Genomic DNA, 25,182 nt, shown 5'->3' with positions numbered 1-25,182 from the left:
TAGCACAGTGCCTGGCACATAGTAGGTACTTAGTAAATGTTTATTGATTGACTGACCTGACCTGTCTGGTGCTTAGCACAGTGCCTGGCACACAACAGGTCCTTAGCAAGTTCACTGTTTCTCCTAGCTGCTGTTGCTTCACTGCCCCCACCCCCATGAGCTTGTGTGTACATAGACACACAATTATCTATGCATATCAATGTACATAACGTTTAAACTATTGATATTATCAATTGACATGGCAGATATATCAATTAGTTTGACAGTGTTGTCAAATTACCATGTGATGTTATCCCTCCATTTGTGGGGATGGGAGGGGTGGGGGGTGAAGAGCCTGACTAGGATCATTTTGTGGGATGGTTTTTTTGAGCTGTTGCTTTTTTTTTTTTCAGGCGTGTGTGTGGGGGTGAAGAGCTGGGATGCTTGTGTGTCATCTACCCATAACATCTGTCCTTGCCATTACACGGATGTGGCCTTCTGACCGAGCCCAAGTTTTACAGAATGAATCCTTTTATTAAGGGGATTTGCTCTGCGAAGTTTGGATTCAGTCAAAGGTCCACACTTGAGGACCTAGAGGGCCACGTGTGGCCTCCAGGCCCCAGGTTCCCCACCCCTGGTTGGGTCTGTTGAATGCATGTCATCCGACCAACGGTGGCATCTGTAATGCTGGTGATGGGCTGCAAGGTGGGCCACGTGACATTACACATTACCAGTAAGGCTTCCACCCCCACCCCAGTTCCCATGTAGAGGTGTCAACCTCTATGCCTGGCTCAACCCCTTTGCTCATCGGAAAGTTCTGAGAAGCTGCATTTCCGGTGCAGCGTAAGCTCCCTGAAGGCAGGCTGTGTTTCATTTGTCTTTGGAAGCCCCACACCTTATACAGGGCCTAGAGCAAAGAGCTCCGATTTTATTGGCCCAGGGAACTCCCAGGTGAGGCAACTTCCTCCACCAATATAGGTTGGCATCTTCTCTGCAAGTTTTAGAAAACTGCTCTGGTATGTGACGGGGTCAGGGAGACTTGAACCCAGGTGTTTCTGGATCCAAGCCCAGCTCTCTATCCACTGCTGCTCCCGTGCCTGGCATATAGCACTTGCTTAATGAAAGTGATGTAAAAATGAGACGTTAATAAAAAATTCAAAGAGATATAAATGCCTAGTTCTATGGACATTTGTATGTTGTACTGTAGTCGACTATAAAAACTTAACATAAAGCTGCTTAAAAAGTGATGTTTTAAGGCATGGGATGGCTGGAATATTGGAATGAAACCTTCAAAAGAACCTCCCCAATAAGGAATGAATCACAAAGAGGGCAGGAGGCAGCCGTGGATCTGTCTTGGCCCTTTGAGGGAGGACACAATGTGCCCCCCAAGCCCACGTCAAAGCACTTGATCAGGTCGGGTCAACATGAAGCTTCCTTCCCTTCTTGGGGTCTGAAAACAGCCTCCATATTCAATCACACAATGGACATAGATCTGTAACAGGCAACAGCGGGGAAAGGGAATGGTTTGGGATGGAGGCCGACGGTGGGCTGACTTCCTTGAGTGGAGTCCACTCAACACCCTCCAACGCCTCCATGCATGGGCTGTGGGACCAGGTGGAGTATGGGGGCTGTGGAAGGAGGCTCCTGGCATTCTGAAAGTGATGGGGGCAGGTGGGGTTGGCATTGGGCACAAGGATTAAACCACAGAACCCTCGTGACCGCACAAAGCTGGGGTGTGTGCGTGTGCGTTTGTGCATGCACATGCATGTGTATGCGTGATTCCCTATACATGTACAAAGGGATAAGGAAGCCCCTATCAGTCATAACTAGGGCTGGGCAATGTGGCAAGCAGGGCACTGGAATTTTTTAGGGCAAAAGCTTAACATGTGCATTCCTTCATATAGCTGGAAGTCACTATAGTAACTAATTCCTTCCCCTGCTTGACTGGATTAATCTTAATTACTTCCTGCTTCACATCATGAATCACAAAGCTGATTTGAGGGTCTTCTTTTCTCGGGCACATTTCCTGCCGCTTGTGGAGGCAGGGGACAAAATTCCTAGCTGGGGCTCTGGCCCCCGTGCAAGGCCCATGTGCCACCTTGGGGGAGGGCGAGCGTCCTGCCTCTGGTGGTTTAGATTGGCTTATTGGGGCGCTGCTTGGGAAGACCAATCACCCCATTCACACACATGGCCAAGGCCTTAGGGCTGGAGAGGACAAAGTCTCTGGAAAAGGGGATCAGCTGAGGCACCATCTCTTACCCCAGGTCTTCCCAGATTCAGCACTATGAATCCTCTCCCAAATAACTACGTGTGTGTGTGTGTGTGTGTGTGTGTGTGTGTGTATGAAGATGGTCTACCACCCCCCCCCCCAGCAGAGAAGGGCACAGACTGTATCATTTTTGTCCATCTCCAGCCGAGCAGATCTTTAGCTGCTTAAGAAATGCTTTTTGGACTGAAGAACTTTAAGAGACACAACCCAACACCTTATTCCTCGCGCAGTTCAGTTTTTTTGGTCCTGGGACTGCCAGGCTGTTCTCTGGCTTCATCCAGCTTCTGTCTTCCTTCCCAAGGCACAAGTCTAGAAGAAAACCCTCAGTGAAGGCCTTACCTGTCTGTAAGAAGCTTCCAGGAGTCTTCTTCCAAGGCTGGGCGATGTCAGTGCTGTAAAAGGTCCCTGTGCTCGACTCCCACAGCGGCTTCAGGGGCTCACAGGCTCACGGAAGCTTTCTCCCTCTCCCTCCATTCTTGAAATCTTCCCCCCACCCCTGCCTTATAGGTCCTGGAAACACACCCTATGGGCAAGGAGGGACCCACAGCTGAGCTGGGGGTGTGACAACTGCTTCCTCTTTTTCCTCATCCCAGGGATACCCATTCCCTTCCTAGTACATATACTCCCTTATTTCACTAAGCCAGCCTGAGGCTGGAGGTCAGAGCATTGACACAGTAAGGCAGAGGGATGGATACTTTGGCCTTGGGGCTCCTGGGTGTCCCAAAGATTGGCCAGAAGGGCACTTTGCCAAAATCCCTTCTGTGACCCAGTCCTGGAAGGGGACACATCATCTGATGCAACAAAACTCAACCTCTTCCATGGTCTTCCCAGCTCCACTCAGCAGGGAAGAGACAGATTTCATTCACTGTCTTAATATGCCCAGTGCCTGGGAAACAGTAGCATTTTTGCTAGTTAGATGTCAGGGGAGCAGTTTGGGGAATGAGACTCAAGTGGGGTGGCAGACTGGGCATGGGCCAACTCCAAGGCCATGGGGCAAACTCCCCGGGTCAGTGGCCTGGAGACAAGATTGCCCCCCACTACTTGGGGCAGCTCTCCAAGGTCCCCAACTTCCATACTGCAATGAGGAGCTGTCTTGGGAAGGTGGGGGGCTCTGCTCCCTCTGACTTGCCCTCTGGGGTCCCTTGGCACTCCATCAAACCTCTTCCCAAGATGCAAAGTCCATAAATGCTGGGCACTTGTTGGGAAAGATGGAGCCAAGAAAAATGGGTTATTTGGGCCATGGAGCGAGAATGGATCACAGCACCTGTAACTGGAAAGGCCCTTAGAGACCTGTGAGTGTCACAGGAGGTACTTCTAACATGCTCTGTAAATCTCAAAGTGCTGTATAAATGCTGTTACTATTTCATTCTTTTAAAGATGGGGAAACTGAGGGCCAAGGGATGGGGATTGGTTCTAAGCCCAGTGTGTTCTGCCCACCAAGCCACCACGAGGCCAGGGCTCGCGTCTGTGTACCACGGCTGTTCCTGATGCCTGGGATCTTCTCCCTCCTCACGCCGGAAGTCAACAGCACCCCCCATTCACCCCAAATACCTAGGGTGTTCTCCTGGGAGAAATGTCAGCCCTTTGAGGGTAGGGGCCCTGGCCCTTGTTGGACCGAACTGAATTGAACTAAACCGAGAATATTTTCTGCATAGGTGGGTGGGGAGGGGGAGGGGAGGTATGCAATGGAAAAGGACATTTAAGAACATGACAAACCATGGAACACATCTGGACGCTGGGAAAAAACAAAACAAAACAAAACAAAAAAACCAAAAAACCACGATCTGTTTGGGGCTTTGAGACTGGAGCTGGAGGAATGTGATTAAACAATGTTTATCGTGGGACAATGCGACTTTTTTCTCAGATACTCTATCCAAACGTTGGCAGGCCGAGGAGCCCCCAAGGCCCGGAAGCCGTCCTTGGCTCACTCGCTCTCTGGGGCACGGGCAAAAGCCACCGCAGTCTCCGCGGCCGCCCCTTATCCCCCCCATCCCGTCCCCCTCCACCCTTTTTATTTCCAGAGCAAAGTATCAGAGTCCTTTCACAAATGTTAACTGGCAGATATGATCCAACGTCTGATATATTATGGAATGAAAAAAATGTAAAAAAAAGATGTCATCACACATGGAAATACAACAGAACCAGTTCACGTGTCTTGTGAATTTCGGGGATTCCCCTTCCCCTCCCCCCACCCTTGCTGCCACCCCCCTGAACTCATCTGGGAAGCTCCCTGGACACCGGGGAGCTCCGAGGCCGAGCAAACCTCTTTAACTAGAATAGGACTTGCTTTCTTTTTCAATCATGAACAATACTGGTAACTGCGGATGGTGCCCTGCCTTGAAGTAAGCGCCTTCTGAATGATGGGGGAAGGATGAGCTACTTGCCCATGGAAATACCACTCAATGGGATGATGGGTTAAGCCTGCACACGCTTTTTTTTTTTCTTTTTTTTTTTTTTTTTGCAGTAAAAGCAGAGACCGAAAGCAGCCTGTAATACTGTTTAGTCATTCCTCACGTAAAACATCTGAAATAATTCACTGAAGGTATCAAAAATATACCCTGTAGACCAATACATCATTTACAACTGCCTTTCCTTCCCACCGTTTCAGCAACGATGTCCGAAAATCAGTCTACTCTCTGCAGAGCAGCGGCGGCGGTGGCGGCGGCGGCGACGGGCGGCCCGCCTGCGACTTTCCTATCCTCTGGGGTCAGGTGCACGGACACACGGGTGCTCCGTCTTCCCCTGCTTGCCAGCTGCCCCCACACGGCCTGATACTCACTTCCCAGGCCTGCATTTTGGCACTGGGCTTCCCGAGGCTGAGTTTTATTTAGCGAAGGCGATCTTCATTAGATCCAGAGGGGGAGAGCGTGAAGGATGGCCAGGGCCCAGAGTCCATGGATGGGATCTCGAAGCGGCGATGGTGGCGGGCTCTGGGAGAATCCAGGAGCTGTGGGTGAGTCGAGCCTGCTGACATGGACTGAACTTTGGTTCTGAATGCCACAAGGAATCAGTGGAGCCGGTGTTTCATCCCAGACTGGGAGGAAATTCTTTTTTTGGGGGGGGGGGAGGGGGAGGGAATAGACAGAGTTGGTTTGCTGGTTGACACTGGGAAAGGAGGGGGTTAAGAGGCGGCAACAACAGAGCGAATGACCATCCCACTTCAAGTACCGGATCCCCGGCCACTCCGTCGTGCCAGTGCAGCCTGTGGGTGTCTGTCCCGTCCATGTTCACCCTCCCTCTCAGCCTACCCCCCCCTGCCGTGACACGCACTGCATTCAGACACAGATGTCGAGCCTTTCCCACTCCCCCTGCCCCTCCCCAGTCTGAAGAGGAGGCGTGGAGCACCAGGTGGTATTGTTCCCCTGAGAAAGTCAATTCAATTCATGGGTTGGTGGCCTCCCATGGACCAGACAGAGACCGTGAGCACAGCAGGGAGGCAGAGGGGAGAGATTTCCTTCTCAGTGGGGCTTTGGATGCAGTGCTGGGAGGGGGGGGAGCTCCCCCCACCCCCACTGCCAGCGCCTCTCTTACCAGCTGGGATTTCTGCCCTCGTGGCAATGGGGGTTTGTTAAGGCTTTGGGCCGAAGAGGACACAGGGCCTCCAGATGGACAGATGCAGACAGACTCGGGGTGCTCCTTCCTGTACCCTTGGGGGAACTGGAGTGGGGTGGATCTTTTTTGGGAGGGAGAGGAAGGTGGTCGAGCAGCTCCCTTCTCGATGTCCACCAAACCAGCTGGCGTTGGCCGTCTCCTGCCACGGCGACCCATCCTCTCCCCATCCAGCCCTGGCTCCCCCTTCACTCGCTGTCTGAGAGGGTTTCGTACTGTGAACAGAGCAGGGGCTTGGGCTCCTCATCCCAGGCGTGGTGCTGGCTGCTGGAGTTGCCTTGTGGAATGGCTGTGGGGGGCGAGGGAGCGATGACGTTTGTGGGGAGCCTCATGATGAGCGGGTTGTAGGGGAACGGCGTGGAACCTGGAGGGGAGGGGGCCAGGGCGGAGGGAACAGAGACGTACAGGTAGGTGAGGGGAGAAGAGGTCAGACAGGGGGGAGGGGGACTGACAGGGAAGGAGGGGGACACAGACAGACCCTCAGCCAAGACGAGCCTTCTTGCTTCCTGACCTCACCCTCCAGAGCAGCCCAGACTGGAGCAGGACCCCCGGGACTCCTGACCTCCAAGGGCCCTGCTCAGTCTGGCGAGCCTTCGGATGCTGTCTTCCCAGCGTGCCATTCCGAGGGCAAAGACCGAGATCCACCGAGTCAGGGGAGTTATGACAGAAAGAGTGGGCCTGGGGTAGCTAGGTGGTGCAGTGGATAGTGCGCCAGGGTCAGATTCGAGAGGACTCGAGTTCAAATCCAGAGCTGCGTGACCCTGGGCAAGTCACTTGACCTCAATTGCCTTAAAACACAAAACTCCAAACCAACCCCCGGTTACGAAGCTCTGGGCAAGAGAGCTGCAGTGGAAAGAGTACTGGGCTGGAATGCTTCAGAAACCTACTATCTACAGGACTGCGAGCCTCCTGGCCTCGATGGCCTCATCTGTAAAACGAGGGGCCTGATCTCACTGACCCTAAGTCTCTGATCCCGTGATCTCCCTTCTCTGAGCCTCAGTTTTCTCATCTGCAAAAAAGGGTACAATTCGGTCCATCTGTGAGGAAGGCCCTTGAGGAGTCTCTGAGTGATACAGAAAGGGGGGTTACTGTCACCTGCCTTCTCTCAGAGGCCCCACCCAGCCTGGCACAGCACTGGGCACACAGTAGGTACATGGTCACTACTGCCCCTTTGGAGGGGTCTTTTTAAGGGAGTATTTACTCTGTTGCTTTCTAGTGGTGACTGGCGTAGGAGAGCTGGGGGGGACCTTGGAGAATACGGAATTGAAATCCTTACTTTACAGATGAGGAAACTGAGGCAGAGGGTGATTGGCTGCTCCTGGATTTCTCAGGATCTTCCAATGGCATATCATGATTATTAATAACAATTAATGTTATTAATGCCGCTCACAATAGCAGACCTGAATATAGTATCAGAAGGCTTACAAAGTGCTTTTCCTTTTTTTCTTTGGTGAGGCAATCAGGGTTAAGTGACTTGCCCAAGGTCACACAGCTATTAAGTGTCAAGTGTCTGAGGCTGGATGTGAACTCTGGTCCTCCTGACTCCAGGCCTCTATCCACTGTGTCACCTAGCTGCCCCACAAAGTGCTTTTCTTATAACAACTTTGCGTACCAAGTGGCACAGGCATTACTGTCTCCATATTTTTTGGTACTAGACCTGTGATTTCATTAGTGTAGCGGAAACTCCCCCCATCATGCAGTTCAGCCTGGCGCCAAGATGGGGAGGGACTAGGCCTATAGTGTCAGAGCTTGAGATTTGAACACGGGTCCCTCCTGACCTCAAACCGTCTTTACCTTTGCTGTGATGCCCTGGCCCAGGGCTGGGCTGGTCGGGAAGACGTATATCTTATCACCCTCACATGGCACCAATGGTCCTGACAACGATGTCAGAAGGGGCAAGCCCTTCCTGGTGCGGGAGCAGCCAGAGCCGCTCGTTAGGACTGGGCCTCCTTTGTCCCTAGAGCTGGTAGGACTCACAGCCGTCGGAGACTCGTCAAGCTGCGGCCAATGCCTCACCCTCCCTCTCACTCCCAGCTAGGCCGCCCCCTTACCTGCAGAGGAGGGTCGGTCTTCCCACACCCGGTTGGTGAGTGGGGTCCTGCGGTTACAGTCCCCTTCCGAATGGACAGAGGAGACAGACGCCGGCCGCTCCCCCGAGGACAGCCCCGGAGCTGGGGACTTGGCCTTGCTTCTGTTGGGCCGGCTAGAAACCTTTGGTTTCCCTCCACCTCCTGCAGGGAGACATGGGCATCCGTGTTTCTGGGACGCACAGACCAGCAACGGACCGGGGAGCTGTCATAAGGAACCCCAGCTCAGGCCCAGCCTTCCAGCGCTGGCCTGCCCTCGCCCCTCCCACCCATCTCAAAGGGATCCGGGTGGCATCTAGAGAATCCATTGTCCCTTGAGGGAAGGGCAGTAGAGAAGGCTCTGCTCCCATCTGGACCTGGCATCTTCAGGGATGGCCCCTGGGGGGGGGGCGGGGGAGGGAATGCTGGTGGGAAATGGGGCTGCTTTTCTGTTTGGCCCCTGGCTCCATCAGGGGAACGGTAGCAGCCGGCTGGATCCCCGGACCCTAAGCCAAGGTTCTCTCACACCTCAGAGTCTGCCTGCGGTGTGACTGGGGACAGATGGGCAGAGGGGTCCCCAGCGCTGAAAAGCTCCTCCCTATTCTCCACATGAGTGGTGAGTATTAACATGCGAGGCTCTGGGCTGAAGGAGCCGGGGGGAGGAAGGCGAAGGGATTCCCTGCTTTTCTTTTGCCAAGTCTGGGGCACCGAGGGGCTGGGGAGAGAGCGATGGGCTGAGAGTTGGCAAGGCCTGGGCTCAAATCCCACCTCAGGCACTTAGTAGCTGTGGGACCCTGATGGGAGGGTGTGTGCGTGTGTGGGGAGAGGCAGCAGAAGCGTGGGCTGAAATAAGCGGTGTGAGAGAGGGCTACACGCAAGGGGACGACCCCCAGGACCTGGGCCAGGGGGCAGGATTCGGGGTGGGGGCCGTGCTGCTTGGCTGACCGGAGAGTCACAGATCCAGAGCTTGTAGGGACAGCCCCTCGAGTCCAGCCCCCCTCAATTTATGAAGGAGAAAGCTGCCAGCCAGAGAGGTGAGGGGACGGAGGCAGCACCGGAACTCTGGGCCCCTGGCTCAGATCGAGTCCGCTGCCCGGTGCTGCCCAGGGGCCTTCCCTCACTGGGCCTCTCTGAGGGCCAGAGGAGACAGCCGCGGCGCCCCATTAACGTGGGTGGTGGCTGTTACTGTGACGGTCGGCCCCACATGGCCATCCTGGGCATTCTCTCTGCTCTTCAGGCTGACTGCGGCCAGCAGCAGTGCAGGCGCAGAGCTCGGGAGGGCAGAGGGGACCCTGCTGAAGATGGTGCTCGGGGGCGCGGGGGAGGGGCGCTACACACATTCTGCACAATGAACAATTCCTGATGTGACCTGGGTCGAGAGATGAATTTGGCTCCTGTGAACGGAGAGGGTTGGTAACAGGCCCTCCACTGAGAGTCCTGACCCTGCCATAGCCTGGCTGTGCCGCTCCCTGGGTCTCTCTCTGGCTTCCTAACAAGACAGGAGGGGGCTGCAGTCCTCGCCCGCCCACCGTGTGAAGATCAGACACACCAACAAAGAGACCGGACAGATGGGAGCAATCTGGCCTCCGCTCTGACTGGGCGGGGGCCGGAGGGGGAAGTGACGCCTTCCATGGCCAACCACAGCCCAGGCAGACGCGGAGGTGGGCAACAGCCAACCCATCCGTGGCGGGTCCAGGCAGGGCAGAGAGGGAGACCTCCTGACGGACAGCAGAGAATATTCAGATGGGCCCCATGAGGCCCATTCCTGAGCCTTGAACCCAAGAGGCGGGTGCTCGATAAATCATACAGCTACACCTCCAAGGGACCCTGGAGGCCAATCCAGCACTGCCCTTTTGTTTTACAGAAGGGGAAACTGAGGCCAGGGAGTGTAAAGAGACTTGTCCCAAACAGAGATGAGATTTGAACCCAAGTCTGCAGTAATCTGTTGGCCCATGTAATAAATGGTACTGACCACTGGACGATGGGCTCCATCCCGGCAGGGCCTCTATCTCTTCTAGATTTCCCCAGGGCCCGGCATGGGCTCACCCCAGGCAGTATCTCAGCTCTCAGAGGCCATTAAGTCTAATCCCCTCATTTGGCAGAAAAGGAAACTGAGGCCCAAGAGGGGATCTGAACCCAAATCTCCTGCCTCCCAACTCCAGGTTTCTTCCTGTGTATGGTATGGAATCTTAGCATCTCGGGGCTAGACGGGGCCTCACAGGTCATCTAATCCAACAAGTTTCTCCTCCTCCTCATCATGCCAAAGATTCAGAGCTGGAAGCGTCCCCAGGGACCACAGCTGAGACCCAGAGACTCAGGTGGCTTGCCAGAGTCACACAGCCAGCTAGCACGTGTTGGGGGTGGGAACCCAGGTCTTCCTGACTTCAAGGCTGACTGTCTCACCACTAAGCCACACTCTGCTTCTCTTCTCCCCCTCAGGAGAAGGCACCTAATTTTCAACCCCTGCTTTAAGAATCTAAGCCAAGGGGCCTCTGGGCATCCCCAACCAGTGACCTGCACCTCGGGTGGGAGGATGGGGAAGGGGGGGGGATGGGAACAGCTTTGTGAGTATTTTAGAGAAAAGCAGCAGCATCTTCCGCCCTCCTTGAAATGGGGGCAGGTGGGCAGGACCCCAGGACGACGAGAAAATCAGTACCAGCATGAGATCAGCAGATTCCAAAAACAAACATAAAAATACTTTTAAATTAAAAGAAAAAACAAACCAAAAAACAAAACCACACACAGAGTAAAAGCTCAAAGCTCAAAGGGGAAGAAATCCAAACACGCAGGAGGAATTAATCACAAGGAAATGAAGGGATGGCTGGACGGACAAACGGCGGAAGGTGGAAAGGCCTGCAGACCTGGCGAGATGAGCGGGTGGTCATTCCGTCCGTCAGCAGCAGTTATGGGCATAGCAGCGGGCAGGCTCGCACTGGCATTCAGAGGGTTAAAAGCATTGGCACTGAGAGGTGACCGGTCTTCCCACTGATCATCATATTTACCCATTAGGGCCCGCCTAATTATTGCTTCCAACCCCATGTTGGTGCTCGCGTGCTCCTGAACCGACTGGCTTCTACAAGTCATAAGGCCTGGGAGAGAGGAAAGAGAAGAGGGGACGGGAGGGAAGGGGAGGGGAGACAGACAGGGGAGGGAAGAGGAAAAGAGGGGAAGAATGAGAAGAGGACATAGACAGAAGAGGAGAGGGGGAAGAGAAGAGATGGAGACAGAAGAGAGGAGAAAGGAAGGAGACAGGAGAGGAGAGGGGAGGGAGAGAGGAGAAGAAACAAACAGTCAGCACATTCTTCCAAAGCAACAACTTTTCCTCTGCAGTCCCCACACCCAGCTCCACTCCCCGTTGGCCCCCTGGCTACCGAGGGGGTCCAGCTTTGTGGGGGGCAGGTCGGGGTACCTGCTTCCTCAGTTTGATTTCTGATGGGAGGCAGGGACAGGCAGAGGGCAGCTGTGCCCACTCTAGCAGGCTGAGGAGATGCCTGAGCTGGTACTTGGTCTCTACACTTTTCTAAAAAAAAATAAATAAATAAAACAAGGGAGGGAGATGGCCTGTGGGAACTGAGGCAGCTGGAGTAACGGGGAGGTTGTTTCAGAGGTTCCCACAGCAGCTCTGCACCTCTCCTTTCTGGGCCTCAGTTTCCTTCTCTGAAACTTAGGGGTTCGTCTGGACTAGCTGATCTCCAAGGTCCCTTTCAGTTCTGTGCCCCAAACACAGCAAGGATGACCCTAGACACCTGGGGTATCAGGAGACACTTCCTGCAGTCTGGGGTACAGCCCCCTACTTCTGCTGGGGACCAAGGCTACCTAGCTCGAGCCTCGGCCCTCGTCCCAAAGACTCCCTCCCAGAGCCTCGCTGCTGCTGGCCACAGTCACGCTGTCCCACGTTAGGTGAGTCCTGTCTCTCTGATTAGACTGATTTTTTCCCAGGGAGAGATCCGGGGTGGGGTACCTATGGTGTTTAATCAGCATTTCTTAGCTTGTTTAATTCAACTATTAAGAGCCTACTATGGACCAGGGGCTGTGCTCTGCCCTCAGGGAACATACACCCTCTGGACCAGAGCTGCTGGGGTGGGGGTGGGGTCTTTCAAAGGCCCAGGAAGGCCACAGAGGTGCCTCTCCCAGTAACAACCCCAGAAGGAGAGGGGGTTTCCTTCCCAACCCATAAGAAGGGCTCAAAGGGGATGGGGTCAGGGGTCACTCCTAGGCCACCCCCCTATCTGCCCTCTCTCTCTTCTCCTTCAGTCACCTACTGAGCCGTTAGCAGCCCACCCGCAGCTCTCGGCCTCCCGTAGCCCTGGCTCAAAGCCGAAATGAGAGACAGGATGCAGAGACTGAGTGACGTTACTGTGGGTTACAGATAGCCATGCAGTTATATGCAGCATTCGCTCTGGAGGGGAGAAGGGGCAGGGGAGGTAGGGAGGGAAGCCAAGGACATGGGAGCAGATCAGGGACAGCTGCGACCCCATGTCTCCCGACCTGGGGGGTGGGAGGAGGGCTGGGCAGGGGGCGCAACAGCAGCTGGGAGACCCCCGGGCCCCTCTCGGCTCGCTGCGAAGGGGACCCAGATTTGGCCGAACCGCTCAGAAGCCGCGAGACGTGGGCCTCCCTTTGCTCCTCAGGATGGGGGCTGCAGGGGCCCCGGGCTCGCTCCCCTTCCCCTTCCAAACAGTGCCCTTAGCCGAAGGGCATCTCTAGACACAGAAGCAAGCTCAAACTCCTCAGAGTGCCATTCACGCATCCAGAGTGTGCCACCATCTTGTTCAAGACCAATTTCTCAGTCTTTCCCAATACCAATCCTGCAACTCCAGCTGGCTAATGGTGCCCTCTTTGGCACCGCCCTCTTGGCAGTTCACATCACCATACCTTTGGGGGGACCCATCATCCCCCCTTTCCAAATCTTATCCAACTTTCAAGGCAAGGCTCCTGAGCCTTCTCAAGGCACTCTCTGGAGCCCAGACGGTCTGCAGTCTCTCTCCCCTTTCCCCTCCTTAGCACCCACCAGCATCAGAGCACTCAATGAGAGAATCTTGGCGATGAAAGGAAACTCAGAAGCCAGGCAGTCCAACTAACCATCACTGCCCTTGGGTTCTATTTTGGATGTAGAACAGAGTGGGTCCCATCCCTCTTCCATGCACTGGTCCTTGGAATGCCTGAAAATGGCTCACATTCCCCCACCCCAAATACCCTCTTCTGGCTAACATTCCCAGTGCTTCCAGCCAACTAATCCTTCCGTGACGTGAGCCTGAAGCCCTCCGCCGCCTCGGTCCCCTGACAGCCTTCCTAAGCCCAAGCACCCAGAAATGCACTCGGTGGTCTCCAAGTGCAGGGCTCTCCCCACTTGCCTCTTCTCTCCAGTAGAACACAGGCTCTCCAAGGGCATCTTTGTATCTTAGTTCCCCCGACACCTGGCACAGCACGTGGTACGCACCAGATGCTTAATATGTATTTGCTTGACTGAACTGAATTTGGTTCTTTGCCCAGAGGCAGATGTGCCTAGGAGTCATCCCCAAGTACAGCGGGATGCCTCTGGAGGTGGTGGGCACCTCCCCTCCGGAGGACTTCACACAGAGACCGAACCAGCACTTGCTGAGGACAGGCAGTATGCTGGTGTGGACCAGGCAGTCATGGAGGCCCCTTCCAACTCTCAGATTCTGTGTAAAACTAAGTTGAGAAGTGCTTTGGAAGATTTAATGCATGTATCGCCAAACCTGCCCTTGGAGGCCTGGCTCCAGATGACAGCACATGGCGGCGCCCCCGAGCCCCCCTGTCCTGTCTCCACAATTCCACCCAGACACACATCATATGACTTGCCCGACTGCAGGGACAGGTGAGGGAGGGGGAGACTCAGTGGCGTGGCAATAAATCACAGTCTGGAGGGGGGCGGCCGACGATGGAGACCAAGCTGGGCAAATTACCTGCTCCGGTGATGGCGGGCATGTTGAAGATCTCCGTTCCAGGCTGGCCGATGTCTAGAGGAAGGAGAAGATGAGATGGGTGAGAGTCACGTAGCGACTGTCACAGGCTCGGTGAGCCTGGAGTCTGAATGGCTGTCCCGCCTGCAGGGGCCAGGCCAGGCTGGCCCTCCAGGGACAGCAGCAGGAAGTCTCAGCCAAACCTTCTCAGGGCTGAGGCTTCTCGGACCCTCAGGGCTCAGCACAGGGAAATGCTCTTGGGATTTTAGAGGCTGGACTGTCTGCATCAGAGGGGCTTCCCCCAAAGCCAGACCCTGACCATCCCTAGGGTAGCAAGGATGTTCCCAGCTGGCCTCTGAATGTCTCGTTCTCTTGTTTTTCTCTTTCCAAATGCAGTGTACTGGGCACGTGGGCTGGACCACACAAGGACATGGATGGGATGCATGGACCCCTTGAGCAGACTCGTAAAACCTATGGGCCCCCCATTCTCAGAAAAATGATGGTTTAAAAAAAATCATCATCGAAGGACAGGCTGCATTTTAGTTTGAGATTCATGAAAACAAAAGATGTAATTTTTTTTCCCCATCCAAATTCACGGACCCCAGGATAAGAACCTTCTTTGGGCCTGCTCTCTCATCTATCAAATGGGCATGGAGAGCTAGACCTATACGAGCCCGTCGGGAGCAAAGTGATTTGTAAACCGTAAGGAGTGTTTAGCAGCTTGGGAAGTGGCAAAGTTTCTGCTCTGATAGCATCCATCCACTCTTGTGTGTGTGCAGACCTGCACGTGCACATCTCTATACACTTTCTCAGGTGAGACAGGAGGACGGAGGGTCCAGAGGACCTCCTTCAGTGGGGAATCGTCCTCCTCCTCCTCATGCCTTACCGTTGGTTTTTACACTTTTCAAATCCCTTACATACGCGTCTCTTCTGATTTACCTAAGAAACCTCTGACTGAGGCCAGGTGGGGATTATTACCCCTATTTTACAGAGGAAGAGCACTAACTGGCCCAAGGACATGCAGGGAAATCGGGGGTAGAGGCAGGGTTTGAACCAGGGTCTTATGACGCCCCGGTGGGGCACGGCTCCCACCAGCTGAGCTGCAATGAGGGGAGAGATGAACCCCCAGAATCCCCAAAAGCTTCAAGTAAAATCCTCCTTGGGGTGAACTGAATCCATCTGAGATGGTCAGAGCTGAGAACCTGGATGCGAATCTACCACTTAGCAGCTGTGTCTGTCTGGGCCTCAATGACCTCATCTGCAAAATGGGTAGGTTTGGTGAGATGACCTCTGCGGTCCCTCCCAGCTCTCTACCTCCCTGTGATTTCTGGGACCGGAGGAGAGGTGAAGGGGGAAGTCAGAGAGCCACAGCCCACCCCTTAACCATCTGCTCTCAGGATGCAGATGTGAATGGCCCAGGGATCCAGGCAGGAGTGGTCAGACGGGGTGGACTTCACCGAGAGAACAAGTCCAAGCTAACTGCGCAAGCCTTCCTCTTTGTGGGCCTCGGTTTTCCCCTCTGCACAATGGGGCCCACACAGCAGGGACTGAATGAGACGGCGGCTCCAGCGCCCCTTGGGGAAATCAAAAGGCAGGCTGCCAGCGTGGAGGACGGAGTCGGAGCCCTGCAGCTGGGCGGCTGGGCAGGGGAGCTGGGGGGACACTCACTGTATTCGGGCTCGTTCCGGCTGTTGGTACCCAGCTTCTTGTTGATCTCCTGCTTCTTGGACTTCACCATGGCGGAGTTGCTCTCGGTCAGTTTGCTGAAGAAGGCAGGGGGCTGGCTGTTGTTTCCTGGAGACTTGGATCCCGTCCTGGGGGAGGGAACGGGGAGGGTGTGTCACTGGGGAGCCCAGGGGAGCGCTCCGTGCTGTCACAGCCTGGCGAGGGCACCCTGGCCAGGCTCCTATCATCCCCACATCGCCAACTCAAGCCCCAACCAGACCCTCCAAGACTGGGAGTCAGAGGACCAGATTCGAGCCCGTCTCTTGGCACCTGCCGGCGGTGTGACTGTGGGCCCCGCTTCCCTAGAGGGCCTCTGAGCGATGACCTCGGTCACGGCCACTGTCTGTCCGAGCTCGGGCGCTCCGCCTATGACCAGAGGCCTGAACGAGGGAAGCGAGTGCTCCAGGTCACGTCCACGTCTGTGGCGGCCCAGGGCTGAAATCCTGGTGTTCTGGGTCCCCGGGACAGCATGCTGCTCTCAATCCCAGAACCTCAGAGATGGACATCAGGACCTCAGGGGGTCACTGGGTGGAGGAGTCCAACCCCCCAAAGAGAGACTGAATCTCTTCTATGATGCCCCCTCTTCTATGACACGTTCATCCTGCCTCTACTGCTTGAATACCTCCAGAGGGACAGGGAACTCACTACCTTTCAAAGCAATTCCATTCTGCTGTAGCACAGCTTAAATTGCTGGGATTCTTTCTTATATTAAGCTGGACCCTCCTTTCCCATGATGTCATGGGATTGCTGATTCAGGGCTGGAAGGGACTGCAGACTGCATGTCTGACCCCTGCATTCTACAGCTGCTGAAACTCAGGCCCAGGGTGGGGAAGGCAGACAAGTGGCCGAGTTAGGATTTGAACACAGGTCCTCTGACTTCAATGCCAGCCTTCCCCACTAGACCCCTGGGGAGGGGTGCCTGGAGATGTCCTTCCGTGCCCCCATCCCTGAGGCTACTGTACCTGGGCTCCGCCTGCTCCCCCTCTCGGTACAACATTGGGTAAGGGGCACTTCGGCTGTGGTCAGACTCCCCCATGCCCTCTGGTGGGGATACTGGCTCAATGCAATCTTCTGAGCTACCCAGGGCAGAGGCTTTGCCCTGCTCCGGAGACCTGGGAGAGAGACACACAAGATAGAGAGAGAAGAAAGACATAGGAGAGAGAGAGAGACAGAGACAGAGAGAGATACAGAGAGACAGAGAGAGATAGAGACAAAGACAGAGACAGAGAGACACACAGAGATAGAGAGAGAAGAAAGACATGGGGGGGAGAGACAGAGACAGAGATAGGGAGGAGAAAGAAAGAGAGAGACAGAAACAGAGAGATACAGAGACAGAGAGAGACACAAACAGAGACCAAGACAGACAGAAAGAGACAAAGGACAGAGAGAGAGAAAGAGAAAGAAAGAACAGAGATAGAGACAGAAAGAGACACACAGGAAGACAGAGAAAGCGAGGACACAGACACAGAAAAAAGACAGAGGGAAAGAGGAGAGACAGAGACACAAAGACATAGCCCATAGAGAGACAGAGAGAGGACAGAGACAGAGACAGAGGACAGAAAGAGAGACAGAGACACAGAAAAAGACAGAACAGAGAAAGAGGAGATACACAAAAGAGAGACACAGAGACAGAGTGCATGGTCAGGGTGAGGCAGCATCGATACACTCCTCCCCTGCTCAGCAATCTTCCATGGCTCCCTGTTGCCCCAGGATCAGTTGCCAGCTCCTTGCCTGGGCATTTAAAGCCCAGCCCACTCTGGCTCCTGTTGCACTTCCCAGCCTGAATGCATCTCTCTGTCCTTATGACATCCCAGGCCCAATGGGACTTCTCGAGGTTCTTTGTATCTGACCTTCCATCTCTGGACTCCTATGTCTTTGTCCAGGCTGTCCCCTCTGCCTGGAATGCCCTCCCTCCTCACCTCTCCCTCTCAGAATCCTTGGCTTCCTTCAGGCCTCAGCTCAAGAGCCATCTTTCCTTTCTTGATCTCCACCCCGATCAACAAGGCAATCAGTCAACAAGTATTTATTAAGCACCTACTACTACATAAGCACTGTGCTTATACTGATAGAAAGAAAGGCAGAAAACAGTCTGGCCTCAAGGAGAGCCCACTGGATGGAGGACACTGTACACAGCCCCTGGCCAGAGCCTGCTGACCTCTCCCCTGGGGCACTGCAAAGGCAGAGGACATTCCCAGTCTGCTGCAGCCAGGGCGTGTCTGGAAGCTGGGGCCTCCTGACTCTCTGGGCCGTGCCTTTTCTAATATTTTCTGTTTCCTCTGTCTGTCTCCCACAGCAGACAGTAAGTTCCTGGAAGGAAGGCTGCCTCATTTCTGTCTTTCTTCCCTCAGGCCCCAGAACAGTGCCTGGCACACAGTAGGGGCTTAATAAAGAGGGGAGGAGGCATCTCCGTTTGAATCACTGTGGCTTGCGTGGGATCACGCTTTGTGGGTCATAGCTGACAGGGCCTCTGCACTGCCCCCACCTCCCGCCCCCATCCCAGGATGCTAAGAGCAGGGGCACAGAAACTCACTTCAAACGTTTTCCATTAAACAGCTACTCCCTGGGCCAGGCCCCGTCTGAGGCACAGGGAGCCCCGACACAAGGCCAAATAGCCCCCTGCCCTCAGGGAGCTGATGTTCTAGAGGGGGCAGGCACGACACCATATGTGTCAATGTCTCCATGTGTCCCACCCCGTTAAGGACTGCTCTGCAGGCCTCTGTCAAGGTCTGCCACCCCTTCCTGTCAAGAGGGCTCAGAGACAGCTGGCCTCACTCACCCAACCAACAATAGTAATTTCCAGGGGTCTGGGGCCCAGTCCACCCCCACTGCCACACAGGTTCACAGAGTCCAAACTGGAAGGAACCCCAGGGACCACTGAGTCCAACCCCCTCATTTTACATATGGGGAAACTGAGGCCCAGCCTGAGGAAGGCGGCACGTGTGAAAGGCGGGGTCTGACCCCAGCTCCTGCGGCCCCCAGCTCACCTCTTGCCTCCTTCGCTCTGGGGGGAGATGCGGGAGGCGGCACCATGGTCCGGCTGGGGGAGGTAGACCTCGCTGGGCGTCCGGCGTAAGTCCAGCACGGGGCAACTGGCCCCAGGAAAGGAGTAGAGAGGGGCCGGGAGGTGAGAGTTGAGCTGCTGGGGGTGATGGCGGGTGTAGTCTTGGGTGATCACCTCCTGGGGAGAAGGGAACAGAAACACGTGACTGGGAATGTAGGGTCACCGCCATCGGACCCAGTGTCCCCGCCTGTCCTGCCGGCTGGTCACCTCTCTGGCGGCCGTAGCTTGCCTCTGTCTGCACCCGCTGTGGTGCCTGACTCAGCCTCCGCCGCACAGCAGGAGCTCTGCTCGGGATTTGGGGGCGATCCATGGGATCACAGATATATGACAGAAAGGGATCGCGGTAACCAACATTTACACGAGGCTTTGAGATCTGCAGAGCGCTTCGTATACAGATTATCTCAGCCGAGCCTCACAACGAGCCCGTGAGGAAGGTATTACTATATCCCCATTGTACAGATGAGAAAACTGAGGCTCTGGTGGCGCCCTGCATGACTTGCTTCAGGTCACAGCTACAGACTGTCAAACTCGGGTCTCCCTGGGTCCAGGCCCCACACTGTAGCCTGCGCCACCTAGTGGACTAGTGGTTTAAACCTTTCATTTTTCAGATGAAGAAACCGCGTCCCAGAGACAGGACATCACAGGATCCTAGAACCAGCGCTGGAAAGGGCCCAGAAGGTCCCTCGGTTCAGCGCCCTCAGTTACAGACGAGGGGATCCAGGTCCAATGAGGGGACGTCGCGTGCCAAAAGCGCTGGATGCATTTGGGCCCAGGAGCTGTGGGGCCGGTGCCGCGTTCCAGGTCCCCCTCCCAGCACCCGCCATTCCACCTCCCGAGGAGTGGGAAAGGGTCAGACCCAGAGGGTCGGCGCTACACTAGAGGGTCCAGGGGAGGAAGGCCCACAGCGGCTCCTTACGCTGATGTGTTGGGCTAGAGTGACCACCCGCTGGTGACCCTTGACCACAGAAGAAGACATCGGCTGCCCGGGTGACTGTTGGCTCTCCGGGGGCTGCCGGCCGTGGGAGGCCTCAGACAACTTCATGGAACCTGCTGGGAGGGAGAAGGAACGTGGGCCGTCACACAGGTTTCTGGCCTCGGGGGTGCCAGGCTCTGGTGCGGTGTAGACTGGGAGGGCAGAAGTGGGTCTGCCCAGTCCAAAGTCTTTGCCTGCTGCCACAGACCCCACACTTGTCCCCTAGTTAGTTCAGGACTTCGGTTTTTGTTGTTTCATGTTTAAACTGGACCTGAGATGGCGACTGGTCACTAGGCATTCATTAAGTGCCTACTATCTGCCAGGAACTCTGCTAAGTGATGGCTCCCAGTGAGGAAATGCCCTCTCCCAAAGCAGACCCCCGCCTCTGCACCAAGTGTCTAACAGGCTAAGTGACCTGCCCAGGGTCATGCCACCAATATGGGTCAGAGGGGCACCTGAGCTGTGAGGCTGGCCCAATGTTCCTTGGACCCCGTGGCAGGAAATTAGCAGACTGGTCCCATCACTGACCCCTCCTCCTGAGTCACAGTAACGGGTAACGTGTGTTTGCACTGGGCGGGGGGGGGGGCCGCCTTCTCCGGATAGTGAGACATCGCAACACCTCTGAGGACGGATCCCAAGGATCCCCCTCCATTCCCCCACTGAAATATTTACCCAAACCATCCCACTTCCTTAACACTGGGTTATCCTAGGGGGTCATGGGGAGACCTTCCTTGTACCCCAACGCCGGCTCCTCTGTGTTGCACGGCACAGTGCCCCCCACCCCAGCCTCTGCCTCAGAAGAGTCCCAAGGCATCCTAGCTTGCAGCTTCCTGCCCACTGTGTCCCCATTAACGTGGGAGGCCCCAAGGGCAGCGCTGGTTTTCCCCTCCTTTGCTGAGGCTTGCTGATTTGAGTGTAAAAGCCTCTGGGTCTCACCCAGGGCTCGTAGGTCCAGGTCCTGCATGGGGAAGTTCTTGCTCGGAGCCTTGTCTCTGTGCTGCTCGTTGGCCGAGGCTGGGTGCGGGGGCTGTGACTCCAGCGCAGGGTGGGCCACGTGGCTCTTCCCCTGCCCTCGGCCCGAGCTGGAGCCCGAGCCCGGGCCGGAGGACGCCAGGGACCTCGGCTCGGCAGCTTTGCTGGGGGATGGTGGCGGCTCCAGCCCCCCGCGGCCGGGGTGCTTGGCCACGAAGGGGATGCTTTCCAGACGGGGGCGCTCTGACCGTGGGGGCCGGGAGGCCTCCTTCTGAAGGATGGTGGGGTCGATGATGGTGGGGTAGCCCCCGTCCATGGCACCCAGGGGGCAGTGCGGGGCAGGCGGGAAGCCCGTGGAGCGTACTGGTGAGGTGGCCGAGGAGGACCTGTAGGGAAAGATGGGAGCCGTCAGTGCTGGGAGGGTCCCCCGGCACGACAGCATCCCTTGGGGCGCTGAGCTCAGGCCTGGGGGAGCTGGGGGGCCAGGGTGGAAGAAACAGGAGGGGGGGGTCTGTAAGGCTGGGGTCTTCTCGTGGGAAGAAGAGAGACCAGGCAGGAACCACAATAACCTGAGATTAAACAGAAAAAAGGTAGCAAAGGAATAAGCAGCATCTGTCAAACACCATCCCATCTGATCCTCACACCACCCTGGGAGGAAGGGCTAGGCCTGGACCCATTTTACAGACGATGAAACCACGGCAAGGGAGGCCAAGTGACGCAGGCAAGGGGGATCGGTAAGAAATGGAATTGAAATATTTTACAGAGGGAGAGAATTCAGGACTGAAAAGAAGTATTTTAAAAAAGTGCCATTTTCCTGGCACTACAGGTATGATTAATTTGAAATATACGGCTCTCCCAAACTTGAAGGTGCAGCCCCGCTAACTTATTCAAACAGACCTTTTCACAAACACAAACTTGACTACGAGGGTTTAATCAAACGCACCCAAGATATCAAAGTGTGAGTCCCAAACAGCCTCCCGCAGCAGGGGTCTGAATTCCACGCTGTCTGGTAAATGGGGGTTTGCAGTGACCTTTTTTTGTCTCCTACACATTTTTGCATTTCATTACCTTAAACATTTTTATGCATGTTTACAACATAAACAAATTGTCAAAATTGGGGGGGGGGGCAAACAGCTGGCACTGGAAGAGCCCTGTTCTGTCCCACCAATAATGAGGAATCGACCCCCTGTCGGAGGCCCAGTGGGTCCACTTCATGGCTGTTGAAATGAGCCCGGGAGTGGCCTCTGAGGAAGCAGGCCATGGGGTCCATCCGGCTCAGCTCTGTCTCTCCAGGACAAGTCACCCTGACAAAGGATAGTGGGTGGCGGCATCCCCCGGGCCAGGCTGCACCGACCCGCTACCTGCTGAGGAAAACCTGGTGCTGGCCGACAGCGCCCGGACTCGCGGCCTAGAGCCGACGTCTTTCTGTCTGGCTGAACGGCACTGAGCTTCGGTCACCCAAACGGGCACCCCTGAGCACCAAGCCACCACGTGCAAGTTTGGGACGTTCTCTACCGCAGGCTCACCCCCCAGGAGGGTGTAACTTAAACCACTCTTTCTCCCGTGAAACATCCCCCTGCAGTCCACTGAGGGGCACACTTTGTTAAGACACCTTCTCTCTCCGCTGAGGTCTAGGATTTTTCTTTTTTTTTTTGAAGAGGGAATGAATAAAGCAAATTTGAAGATGTCCTGGCTACAAGTCGTGACCCCAGACTGTCCTTTGGGGCCGGCCAGACCCAACTGAAATGCCCACCTCTCCCCTGAAGCCTTCCTTGGTCAACCCCAGAGCTGGAAGTGATTTCTCCCTCACCTGATCTGAGCATGTTATCAATCAAGAAGCATCTATGCCTGCCCTCAGGGGGCTTACATTCTACTGGAGGAAACCACAGGCACACATTTAAGCACAGACACAATGGATACGAAGTTAATTACAAGGTAAAGTGAGGAGCAGCTTCAGGAAAAGGCAGTTACCAGGTTCCCATCCCCATGCCTTTGCACAGGCAGGGCCCCACACCAGGGATGCTCTCCCTCCTGGAATCTCTAGTTTCTTTTTTTAAAATCTTATTTATTTGTTTTTGGTTTTCAACATTCACTTGTATAAGATTTTGAGCTCTAAATTTTCTCCCCCTCCCTCCACTGGAATCTCTACTTTCAAGACTACTTCCTTGGGGGCCACAGCCTTATTTCTACAGGCTTACAACAACCAAGTTTGGCTAAGTGCTTAGAGAGGCATCTGCTGAAAAATGAATGAACGAATGAATGAATGAATAAATGAATGACGGCAGGAAGGTGGAGGCAGCTCCTCCCCCTCCCCACCCCTCCCCTCAGAACTCTTTGTCATAAGATCCTGGCTCGAGAGCCAAAAGGGACCTCAGAAGCCATGCAGGCCAAGCCCTCGTTTTACAGCTGGGGAAACTGAGGCTAGGTGAGTTGCGCACGGCCACACAGGCAGCAGGATGGTGGCCCCGGTCCCACGCTGCCTCCTGGGTGCCCTGCCCCCGGCTGACTCCCACCCGGCCCCGTACCGTAGGACAGAGGGGGTGAGGCTCTCCACCGAGGAGATGATGCCCTTCATGCCCGTGTTGTGGAGCACGCTGGGTCTCTGCTGGACGTTCTCCTGGGTCCGGGGGGAGATGGGTGAATGCTGGTGGCTGTGAGAATGAGAGGCTGGCCGGCTGCCACTGCCACCCCCGCCGCTGCCTCCGCTGCTCTGCTCTGTACCTGCGGACAAGCCTGAGGGGTCAGGAGGCGGGGGAGGTAGGAAGCGGGGGCAGGGCGTGGGTTGGGGGAGGGGGGGTCTTCAAAGACCACCCGCTGGGAGTGGAGAGGATGGCGGTGGGTGGCGATAAAGGGACCCGCCAGGGCCAGAGGGCCCAGGAAGAGGCTGCAGAGTCAGTGGTCTGCTTCACATGGGAAGGGGGCTCTAACCTGGTTCAAACAACTTCCCTGCCAATCACTCTTCACCTAATCCTCTGAACACCGCCATGAGGGAAGCAGGCTTTGGAACGTTCTCCCCATTTCAGAGATGGGGAGATGGAGGCTCACAAAGGCCGGCCTGACTAATGTGGTTCGTAACGAAGCGCTTTCTGTCCATCATGCCGCCTCCATCAACCCTGACAACAACTCTGCCCGGGAGGCGTGACTGTTATACCCATCTTACAAACACAGTAAATGAGACTGGAAGGTGGCAAGTGACAATCCTAACAAAGCACAGTTCGTGTTAATACAGAGGACATTGTCTCCCATCCCCTCTGACCCTCCTAATCACAGCCCCAGGAGGCAGGCGATACCTTTCACAGATGAGTAAACTGAGGCTGACAGCTCACGCCCCAAGGGTGGGGATTGGAACTCGGGTCTTCCTGCCCCCAAGTCCAGACATGAGCAGCAGGGCTGGCCAGGACCCTGCCCCAGAGATCCGAATCTCTGGTCTCCTAATTCCGAGCCCAAAGCTCTCCCCACCACCCCAGGCTACCTCGTGTCAACACTGCAACACCCTATAAATGCAGGTGCTGCAGGCCCCTGAGCTGGAGCAGGGGGGCCGGCAGTGAGTGTGGGAGGGGGGCTCCATGCTCCCGTGCCTGCATGTAAGCACCCGGATCCTCCCGCCAGGTGACCCTGACCGTGGCACTCTCAGACCTCGCCCCGCCCTTACCTGGCCTCCAAATGGGCGCATGCTCCACAGTTGGGGTGGGCGCCAGAACAGACTTCTCCCGGTCACGCTCTCGATCTCGATCTCGCTCCCGGTCTCGTTCCCTCTCGGAAGAAGATGTCCCCGTCGGTTTAGTAATGTGGGTGGGACCTCCTGAGGTTTAAAAAGGCTCGGATCAGCTACACCTTTCATGCCAATGTCTGAGCTCCAGGGCAGGCACTGGATGCAACACCCAGGCCTTGAGGGTTAAGGGACCAGAGAGGGGAAGGAACTTTCCCAAGGACACACAGCAAAGAGAGAACCCAGGCATCCTTTGCGTTTGGCCTGGGGTCTTCCGCTCCCTCACACCCCCGCCCCGTGGTGACCTTACAGCCAGGCAGAGTCCAGCTTTCTGTCCGTCCCTCCTTTTTCCCCATCTCTCTCTCACCCTTAGTCTTCCATGTCTCCTTCCACCAGCCTCCACCCCAGCTATTTGCCTGGGAAGAGTCTACAGGGGCCTCCCTCCTCCCCCCGCCGGCGAACCCCCCGGGAGCGGGCCCCCCCCCCCCCGCCCCGGCCTCACCAGCCAGCAAGTAGGAGGCAGAGGGTCCTTACCTGGGGAGAGTGGGGAGGGGCTGGGCCTGCTGCTGAAGGGCTGGGGGGCACTGGGGATGTATGTGATCCGGTCTATGGCGGGGGCAGAGGGGCCCGGCGTGGGGGGCACCAGCACTGGCAGGTGCGGCACTTGGGACAGGTCGATGATGCCTGCAGAGGGAAGACAGAGGCAGGAAGGTCAAGCGGAAAGCACCCCAGGAAGGCCCGGCCAAAGCCGCAGAGGGGCTCCCCAGGCAGGGAAGGGAAAGGGGCAGGCTCCTCCCTGGGACACCCTGGCAGATGCACCTGGGCGTGCACTCCGAGTGTGTGCACACGCCTACCTGCAAACACGCACAGTCACAAGCATCCTGGACCGCACACC

At 55.7% G+C, this 25,182-nt stretch overlaps 1 protein-coding gene across 1 annotated transcript in view; it reads right to left on the bottom strand.

Annotated features, from left to right (window-relative positions):
* Window positions 1-4,298: 4,298 nt before the first annotated feature.
* Window positions 4,299-25,182, bottom strand: part of NCOR2 (nuclear receptor corepressor 2) — a 255,367-nt gene continuing 234,483 nt past the window's right edge. Inside the window, exons 36-47 of the mRNA XM_027853513.1 lie at window positions 24,822-24,971; window positions 24,231-24,380; window positions 23,104-23,299; window positions 20,543-20,964; window positions 19,550-19,683; window positions 18,557-18,750; window positions 16,535-16,684; window positions 15,516-15,661; window positions 13,851-13,904; window positions 10,785-11,012; window positions 7,909-8,088; window positions 4,299-6,221 (exon numbers count right to left, since the gene is read on the bottom strand). Of these exons, the coding sequence (XP_027709314.1) occupies window positions 6,046-6,221; window positions 7,909-8,088; window positions 10,785-11,012; window positions 13,851-13,904; window positions 15,516-15,661; window positions 16,535-16,684; window positions 18,557-18,750; window positions 19,550-19,683; window positions 20,543-20,964; window positions 23,104-23,299; window positions 24,231-24,380; window positions 24,822-24,971 (2,180 nt within the window). The 3' untranslated portion in view covers window positions 4,299-6,045. The remainder of the gene's footprint in view (window positions 6,222-7,908; window positions 8,089-10,784; window positions 11,013-13,850; window positions 13,905-15,515; window positions 15,662-16,534; window positions 16,685-18,556; window positions 18,751-19,549; window positions 19,684-20,542; window positions 20,965-23,103; window positions 23,300-24,230; window positions 24,381-24,821; window positions 24,972-25,182) is intronic.

Source organism: Vombatus ursinus, unplaced genomic scaffold (assembly GCF_900497805.2).
Source record: "Vombatus ursinus unplaced genomic scaffold, bare-nosed wombat genome assembly UNPS02009994.1, whole genome shotgun sequence".
NCBI classification, from domain to species: Eukaryota; Metazoa; Chordata; class Mammalia; order Diprotodontia; family Vombatidae; genus Vombatus; species Vombatus ursinus.
The sequence above is the reverse complement of the archived record's forward strand: the minus strand, read 5'-3'. Positions and strand labels throughout refer to the sequence as shown.